We start from the raw sequence: 9,293 nt of genomic DNA, 5'->3' as shown, positions 1-9,293 counted from the left end.
GAAGTTCCAGCCAACATTTTTTCTCCTTAGAAGCAATCTCTGGCCTTTCTTCTGCTGTCAGATTTTGCTAAAAAACCTGTAGCTGTGGCAGAGCAAGCAGTAGATTTGTGGTTTGGGGCCAAAAGTCATAGGTACACAGTCACATTATTTCATTTCTTCTTGTTCATTTGGATCAGCACCTGTTGCAGGGGGATTCTGCAGTGATGGGGAACTTGATTGTGGCAGATGAGGATTCTTCTCCCTGGGATTCTGAGGTACTTTGTGTGAAGGACAGGGAGGTGGCCATGGGGGGGCTGGGGAGGGTAGGAGGGAGATCCAGGAGCACCTGAGAGCTTGCTGGAATTGGAATGAAGCTGGGCTGAAGTGGGGAAGAGTTTCTTAGGGGCTGTGCAGGAGCAGGGCTGAGACTGAGGACAGGAGGAATTCCATTCTGCTCCTCCAGATTTCCATGGAAAAGCTGAAGGCCTTGTAAATCAAAGCTCAACAATTTTTCCCTTTTTTCTTTTCCATAAGAAAACCTCTTTCAAGTAGCCAGTGAAAGGCAAAGAAGATGCTTGCTTCTTCCCCTTTTATATCTTCCTTTTCTTGATCTCTTTTAGGAAGAGTCACCTGTAGAGGAAGTAAAGCAGGAGAAGGGAGGCAAAAGTGAAGAGAAAAAAGCTCCAGCTGCCTGGATTGTGAAGCACCATGTTTGTAATGGTGACTCTAAAGTCCCCAAGGCAGCTTCAAGAGACATCACTGGTGAGAGAAGGGAGCTGGGAAAGAGTGATGCAATTCTTTATGATTATTAAATAATGTTTTATAATATAAAAGGTGTTGCTCTCCAAGTGGTGGAGGTTCCTTGTATAGGAGCTCAGTGTGTGCTTCCTCCAAGCATCTTGATACTGATCATTTATGCCAGTCTGTGTAGTGCCTTCAGTGGTGTTATCTACAAATGTTCCTTGGCCCCCAGGAAAAGCTGAAGTCCCATTTTCCACAGGCTGTTAGAGATCATTCACCTTGGAGTAACAGGAGTGGTATATTTGTGGCCCTTAATTCATAATCTTTCTTTTTTCCATTAAAATGTAAGTTGCTTCAGAAGAAAGGAATTCACAGAGGTACACGTGAAGTTGCTGTTATGATAAAACTATTCACTCCAGCAGCTCACAAATTTTAGAGGATGTTTTATTTTGTTCTGAACCTTTTCTCAGATGCATTGAAGATGCACTCAAGGTGTAAATAAGTAGTATTAAGTCATGCTGTTTATAAAAATTTGTTTTTCACTGTAGGTGAGCACTCTGGCTGTACCTCCCAGATATCAGCAGCAGCTGAAAAAGAAGTTATCAAGGATGCCATTGAAAACTCTGTGGTGCAGGTATGGAAAGCCAAATATTTTTGAATTAGAATCTGACCTGTGAAATTGTATATAAAAACTATGGTGAAAAAAACGGTAAGTGGATAATGAAGTGAGAGTCCTGGAGAGGGAGAGTGAGTCTGAAGTGAAGCTGGATCCAGTCTTCCTATGGTGTAAAATCCTTGTCATGATGTTGGATATTTTTTCTTTATCTGCTTTGTTTCCAGCTGGTTTCCTTTAGGTTTTTTGCCATTGTTTTTCCTGTTGTGCTGTGCAAACAAACAATGCAGTCAAAAGCATCTTTTCCCCTGCAAAATGCATATTCAAGTAAAAAGGGATATTTTTCAGTAACATGCTGATCTGTTGGATGAAACGTTACTTTTTCTTTTTAAGAGAAAAAGCCTTGACTTTTGGTCACCTTTCTGTTGCTTTCTCTGCTTCTGCAAAACATGTGTGGGTTTGGCCATGTTAAGAAGTGTTTGAAAAAAGGAGTTTTTTTGCATTGGGATTAAGGCAGGCATCCTCTGGAGTTTTCTGTAACAGCTCAAGTGGAGCAAATTACTTGGAATTTGGGGCATGGTTTGGTGGGCATGGTGATGGTTGTTGGACTTGAGGATCCTGGAGGTTTTTTCCAACCTTAATGATTCTGGGGTTTTATGATTCTGTCCACGTAGGAGCAATTGGCCCAGGTCCAGAGGGAAAACCTCTTGCTCCGCCAGCAACTGGAAGACAGGAAGAGGCAGCTCATCCAAGAAAATGTACTGACTGTTGCTCAGGACTGCTTTAATGACATTTTCAAGAATCTCAAGGCTGATACTGAGCAGAAAGTTTATCTGTTGGAAGAGAAAAACAAGGAATTATACGAAAGCTGCAGTTTCTTAAGGAAGCAGGTCTTAAGATGTGAGGTTGACAAAGTAGAAGCACAGGTAAAGCATACAATATTAGCAGTGCTTAAGACTATTAGCAGTATTTTGGGGTTAATTTCTGAGTTTTGGGGCTTCTAAGAGACCTGGCTGTTCCTCAGAAAGTCAACTTCAGACACCAACCTAAGCTTTCTCTTCTGTATTTTATGGTGTGTGGCAATATTTAAACTTCTTTGTTCTTTGTGGCTCTGTGAAAGACCAAGAACTGCACAGAAGACTCTTGAGGACCTCAGTTATAAGTTTTTCTGCAAAAAACAAGTAGGAAATGTGCTCCTCTGCAGAGTATTCCATAGCCTCAGGCAGAGCAATGATTTCATTTCTTTAAGATAGAAAGAGGGGAAAGAAGTCTACCAGTGCTGTCAGTCATTTTACCCTGTGAATCACTTTGTATTCTTAGTACCAAAATAACAGGTACCAAAATAACATACACATGCTTGTGTATGGTTCAAGAAGTGTAATACTTGAACTTGAATACTTGAATACTTGAGGTTTTTTTTTTTTATTTATTAAAATCCTCCTGAAGAGCTGTTGGTAGTTGAGGGGCTCAACGTTTGGCTACCGACGGCAAGCAGATTTTTCCTGCTTTTTGAGTTCAAGACAAGGTCTAATTGTATAAATCAACAAATTAAAGACAGAATTCATAGTCTTATAATTTTCCTCATGCTCATCTTTGTTAGTGCAAGATCAGAGGGCTGCAACAGGAGCTTGCTGATGCTCTGAAAAAGCTCTCCATGGTAGAAGCTTCGCTTGATGTCGCCACACACTACAGAAGGAACCTGGAGGAGGCCACGCTGGGCTTGAAGAAGGAATTGCGAGGAAATAAATCCAAGGTACACAAACTTTAGAATCCTAGAATAAACTTCCTCGTGCTAGGGGGGATGATGTGTGGAGGAATCACAGCGTTTTACAAACTTGGTGTCAGGGTTTAACACTGGCCCAGCAATTAAATGGAAATCAGAGATACTCACTATTAATCCCCCTTCCCTCCCTTATAAAGCAAGGAGAGAGAATAAGGGAGAGAGACTGGTGGGTTGGGAACTAAACTACACGGCTTTAATGAAACAGGAATGATAAAGAGGAAAAAAATTACTAAATATATACAAATATAGAGGAAAATTGATCCCACGTTCCTTCACCCCTTTTCCCCCAATAACTCTCGTGTCACCACTGAGGCTGCAGGGCAGCCCTGAGAAAGTCCAGCCTGGACTCCTGGACTCAGCAGTGGTCGGGAGCTGGAGACAGGAACACAGAGATTCAGGCTGGCACGGATCAGGACCACAGGCAGAGGAAGGGATGGAATCCTCCCAGGATGCTGAAGGAAACAGGGAATGGGTGAAGAAAGGGAAGCAGGAAAGGCAGGAAGGGCAGGAAGCTGGCTTCACCCTTGTGATCCCTCAAATTTATCCTGAGTATGAGGTGTATGGGATGTAATTCTCTGTTTGGTCAATTCTGACATCTATCTTGTCTGTTCCTCCCCAGCAGAGGGCTGAAGGTGGGACCTCTTTCTTCCTTCTGGAGGGTAAAATGTTCCTCAGAGCTGAGCAGTGGCCTTGGTTCTGCTGTAACTATAAAAATCAAGCGTTATTAGTCCTAGAAGCAGACACTGTCTGCGAAACTTGCTGTTAATTTCAGCAAGTGCAACTACTTCCAAGAGACTGAGCTGAAAGCAAAAGTACAAGACAAAAAAATCCCCTTTATCCTGGCCCAAACCAGGACACTTGGTGTCTTTGTCTTTGACACGGTCCAAGGTTTGTATGTGGTCAAGTGCTCTGCAAAAGAGACTGAGGTGTCTGTCACTTTTTCCATGTGGTTTGGCCCAGAAAGTTTTATCTGATTTCTGAAGGACAGTAGAAATAATGGACTGTGTTTATATAGAAACTATGTCTGCATTAAGATAGAAATAATGTCTGCATTTATATAGAAAGAATGTCTGCAATAATGCTGCATTTGGGCTTCTTTCTGCTTGCCGTGCTTCCCCCACTTGTAACAGAGAATCATAAAACTCTTTTGGTTAGAAAAGATCTTTCAAATGAAGTCCAAGTGTTCCCTCAGCCCTGCTAAGCCCAATCCTGTCCCTCAGCACCACATCCCCACATCTCTGAAGTTTCTGTAGAGATTGTGACTCAGCCCCTGGTTCCAGTGCCTGACAACCCTTTTGGGAAAAATGTTTTTCCTGGCCCTTGTTGAATCTCCTACAGCCCAGGTCCCTCTAGCAGAGCTTTTCTGCCCTCATCAGATCAAGCCTCCCACCCACTTTGGTGTCATTTGCACCCAATCCCCTCATCCAGATCACTGATAAAGATGTTGAAGAGAACTGGTGCAGAGCCCTGGGGACCACCCTGGGACCACCACTGGGTTTAACTCCATCCATCAGCATGCTGCCAATTCTGATTGCTTCTGGAACTTACCCTGCATGAATATAGATACATCTATAGATACACAAGGGGGCTGTGACGTTCCTTTAGGAGAAGGATGAACTTTTTAATTCCTATTTTCAAGGGGGGGAGCAAACGAAGGGATCCAGAGAGTGTCTGAAAGGAGTGGGAGGGTGAGTGTCAGTGCTTAGAGTGGAGAAGATTGGGTAAAGTAACATGTTTTGTGTTCATTTCCTAGGAAGAGGGAAGGTTTGGAATGTACTGACAGCTCTTTGGGTAGTGGGTATGTGCAGACAGAGGCCTTCCCTGAGCTCTTCAGGATAAAAACTCAGCTGAGTGCTGTGGAATCTTGCTGTTCTTTTACAGCTGCAGGAGTTGGAAGAACATCTTCAGCATGAGCATTCAATTCGTGACCTGAAGAGTGCTCTGGAGAATAAGGAAAGAGAAAAAAGAGATTGTTTCCAGAGACTGGAGGACCTCCTGTTGGCATCTTCTGGGAGTACTATTGCAATGAAACACCTGGAGGAACGGATACAGTGGTAAGAGAGTGGCAGAGGGGACCAAGGTGTCTGCTGCTGTCTGGGGTGGTGAAGGTGCTTCTGTTTGTCCTTTCCCTGCTGTTCTTTAAGAATTGGTGCTCTGGTGGTTCCCTGTAATAAAAGCTGTGTTTCTGTTTAAGCCTTGAAGCTAAAAATGCCAGACTGCAAGCCACAGTTGTGCAGCAAAACAGTAGAATTGAAACCCTTCTGCAAGGCTCACCCCTGGTAAGCTGCTCATCAACTGCTGCCTTTTTGCCAATTGCTGTGGGGCCTTTGGAATATTCTAATTTTTTTCTGGGTTGATGTTTGGACTCGGTGATCCCAGAGCTCTTTTCCAAATTGTGGGATTCTGAAATCCTGGCCAGGAGCAGAGGGGCTTCTGAAAGTGTTTTCTGTGTTATTCTTTCCCTAGAGCAAAGTGGCAGGCTGGGGGAATTCCTTCTTTGAGGAATCCTTTTCTCTATCCTTTTCTGTCCCACGGTGTTCCTTCATTAGCAGCTTGGATAAATAAGTGCTGAGAAGAAGGGATTCTTTCTAAATAAGAAGAATTCTTGCCTGTGGTAGCTCCTGGGTTCTGCCTGGGTTGCTGGAGGATGCACAAGTGCCTCAAGGAGTAAATCTGTGCCCCTGACACTGGGCAGGTTGAAAAAAAAAGTTCCCTTTTTAATTTGTGGTGGGTAAAAATGTGTTACCTGCTTCAGGAGCAGGCAGCTTCCCAGGACAGAATGGAAGAAATCAGAGCCCACGACCACGAAGCAGAGAGAAAGCTGCTGCTTCGCAGAGTGGGAGACCTGAAACAGGAATTGGAGAGTGAGAAATACACCCTGAGAGAGAGCATTGTCCTAAAGGAAAAATACGAAAAGCTGTATCTGGAGGAAGTGAAAAAGAGAAGATGGTTACAAAATAAACTGGAAAGGTGGGTACATGCTTTTTTCCTTCTGTGTTTTCCTGCTAGGGTTCCTCTTCTACATCTGGTCAGCATTATATCTGTTAGCCTGAGATGGCATATTTGTGAGGAAGGTTCCTTTAACCCTCCCTCTGTCTTAATATCTCTTCAGAATTCCAATTCCAAGACTGCTCAAGAGCATTCTTGCACCATTAATCGTGGAATTAATGTTTTGTTTTGTTTTTTTTAATTAACTGTACTTTACCAGTCAGCCTTTTTGCCAGTCTCTAATAATCTCCCTCCTTACATTCAGTGAGTGGCAAAAAAAAAACAAAACAACAAAACAAACCATGAATTTTATTTCTTGTACTGTTTGAATAAGGATGTGCCCTACAGAGAACAGAATTTAATTCTATGAAGGAAGAAAGTGAATATTTATTTTTGGCTTCCATTTGAGGGTTATGGTTTGAACTTCCCATGGGAAAGGGTGTTGTGCAGCTGTTCTCTGCCTTTTGGAAAAAGCTGTGTAAGCACAGAGCAGTCACAGATTTGAAGCTCTCATGCTGAGAAGTCTCAAGTGTTGGTTGCTGCTCCGTGTGGGAAATGTGGCTGCTGAGAAATCCTCCAAAAAACCTCAGCTCAAATGCTGTTCAGGGTTTGGTCACTCCTAATCCCTTCAACTTTCACAAGTTAAATAATAATCAAAGACCTGGGGTGGGGTGGAGGGGTAACTGAGCCAAAGTGACTCCCAAAGATAACTCTTGATACGTGTCTGAATTTTTTCAGAGCTGAGGAAAACCAAGGAAAAACCAAAAGAAAGCTTTGTGGGAAGCTTGTTCTTTCCTCTTCCATCAGTGAAGATCTGGATGTCAGTGCTGAGCAGTATCTGGTTGAACATTCTGGGATCACTCTTTCTCTAAGTTCAAGTTTAGGAGAAAGCTTCCCACTCACAGGATCAGAATCCTTGGGGAACAACATTTGCACCCATTATGCAGCTCAGGTAAAAAATTTGAAATCCCACCCTCAGCATCTGTAAGCCAAGTTGTGCTTTTTAACCTTAAAGTTACAACTCGTTTGTAGTGATTACTCATGGTGTAACTCCTCCTCATCACAACACTCCACATCTAGGTGTGGTAGGGGTGAAGAGTTTTGGTTTTGAGGGTTGTTCTCTTTTCCAAGAGCACTCAGGGTGTTGAGGAGTTTTTGAGGGCAGCAGGAGCTTAAAAACCTTGCAGAAAAGAGGGGAAAGTGAATTAATGCCTGGGAAAAATGAAAGAGCTGCCAGTTTCACAGGGGCAGTCTTTCCCTTTTCTCCTTTTCTGCATAAGGAAAAAACATAAGTAGAAATTTAGAGCAGTTTGGCTGAGAGAAGAGCAAGAGGGAGAACAAGATGTGAATCAAAATCACCTCGTTGCCTTTGCTTGGGTGGGAGCATCTCTTTCCATTGTTAGCTATTGGCTTGTTGGGTGGGAAATGTGATGAAATATTCTCAGGAATTGGGTCCCTTGGCTTTCTGTGGAAGTTGGCTGAGAGGTGGAGGTGTAGAGCAGCTGCTCTGGGGAGAAGATGAGGTGCAGGTCCTGTGCCCTGTGTGCCATCTGCTTTTTCTGTTTTGAAAGTCTGAGAGTGACAGAAAGAAAGAGAAGGAAGAGCTGAGCTGCCCTCTCCAAGTGCATCTGGACAGAGAGCTGGAAATAAACATGGAAGTGGAGGAAGAGTCTGAGAGGTGGGGCTTGTTCATATCCCTGAGTACAATTCAAGCTGGATTCAATTTGAATGTAGAACTGGGTGTGCAGAAGAGTTGGTGAGGAAATTCCATCCTCATCTTAGTCCGAGCAAGACTCTGCTCTCCATGAGATGAGAGCTGCCTAAGGAGGTTTCCCTGCAGGGAAAATCTGAATTCTTCCACAGGTGAAATTTGGAGCTTCCAGGTGTGGCATAGGAATGCTGGATTTTTTGTCTCAGTAATTTCTGTTAAAGACGAAATTTCTGTGATGTTTACACAAGAATACGTGAAAAAGGCTGCCTGGTGTTCCTTTGCTTCATTGTTTTCTTTTCAAATGTGCTTTGTAGCTCAGAGAGCTTCTCAAGCATTAAAGAGATTATAAGGGAATATGGGGAGCGAATGTCCCTGCATGAGTTGAAGAAACAAATAAAGGATGGTTCTTCTGAAATGGCCAATGAAGCTGCTAAAATGCACACAAAGGTGAGCTCTGATTTATGTGAGGCTTTTTGGTGGTAGTAGTGGTGTTTTTTCTCCTGGAAAAACTCTTACTCTTTCCCAAGGCTTCTTTTCACGTTGTTAATATTTATTTTGGTTTTTTTCTGGGCTGTATTTTGGAATGGATTTGGCTTTCCATGGTGCTGCAGCAGTAGATGAGTGTGCCCCAAGTTTTTTCTCCTGGAACCTGTCTTACTCTTTCCTAAGGCTTTCCAATTGCTTCCCTGGGCAGGATGCAGTGAGGTGATGCAGAAAATGTTGTGGAATTTGTTCCTCACTAGAGAGAAACCCTGGTTTCAGCCCAGCCTTTCCCTTCTCCTGAGAACCCAAAAAGTGCTTTTTGAGGTGGTTATTGCTGTTTGAGTAGCATGCATGATTAGTCCAAAGGTTTCTGGAGTTTTTGTCTTTCTCTTCAAAGAGTTATTTTGGATGGCAGGGAAGGTCATTACATTGAGGCAGATTTAAATAGAATCACAGAAAATTATGGGTTGGAAGGGACCAGCCTGTGCCAGTGCTCTGTCACCCTCATAGTAAAAAAAAGTCTCCTTTTTATTTATATGGAACCTCCTATTCTCAAGCATTCATTGTCTTTTTTCCTGTCAAATAAATCAAGGTTCTTCCTTCTGTTAGAGCCTCTTTCAAGGGCTCACCATGCCAGCTTCCTCCCCTTTTAGTGACTGACAGGATATCAGGTTTGATGTTCAATAGATACAGAAAACTTTGCTTCTGGAAGGGGAAAAGAAGGACAGAGCTGTAGGTGACCACTGGGACCTAACGAAAGGCTGATATTTCCTGCATATTTTCTAAAATAAACTGCAGCTTTCACCTAAAGAAGAGAATACATCTTCCTCCTTCAGTAAAAGCCATCTTCTTAACTAATATTTAAAAATTTCTCAGTGTAGAGGGAAAAAAAAGATGGTGTGTTTGTTAGTGCCATAATGAAGCTTGAGTGTGCTGTAAAAATTCCTGAGAGGTGGTTTTTGTGCTGAAACCAGGAGGTTTGGGTGTGTTTGACT

General features: G+C 43.0%; 1 protein-coding gene across 1 annotated transcript; it reads left to right on the top strand.

The window, feature by feature from the left end:
- The first annotated feature begins 203 nt into the window (after positions 1-203).
- On the top strand, positions 204-5,174 carry LOC115600188 (ankyrin repeat domain-containing protein 26-like). Its single transcript, XM_030468455.1, has 6 exons — positions 204-254; positions 600-741; positions 1,269-1,354; positions 2,008-2,259; positions 2,934-3,086; positions 4,998-5,174. Exons 1-6 carry the CDS (start codon positions 204-206, stop codon positions 5,172-5,174), a joined length of 861 nt encoding a protein of 286 aa, XP_030324315.1.
- The last annotated feature ends 4,119 nt before the right edge of the window (positions 5,175-9,293 follow it).

This window comes from Calypte anna, unplaced genomic scaffold, assembly GCF_003957555.1.
Source record: "Calypte anna isolate BGI_N300 unplaced genomic scaffold, bCalAnn1_v1.p scaffold_117_arrow_ctg1, whole genome shotgun sequence".
Lineage (NCBI taxonomy): Eukaryota > Metazoa > Chordata > Aves > Apodiformes > Trochilidae > Calypte > Calypte anna.
This window is presented reverse-complemented; position numbering and strand designations above follow the sequence as displayed.

Bases quoted from the DNA above. Each gene is read 5' to 3' on its own strand.
- LOC115600188 (XM_030468455.1), top strand. From the start codon at position 204: ATGGGGAACTTGATTGTGGCAGATGAGGATTCTTCTCCCTGGGATTCT. The intron at 742-1,268 runs GTGAGAGAAGGG...TTTTCACTGTAG, and splicing joins AGCTTCAAGAGACATCACTG to GTGAGCACTCTGGCTGTACC. The intron at 1,355-2,007 runs GTATGGAAAGCC...CTGTCCACGTAG, and splicing joins TTGAAAACTCTGTGGTGCAG to GAGCAATTGGCCCAGGTCCA.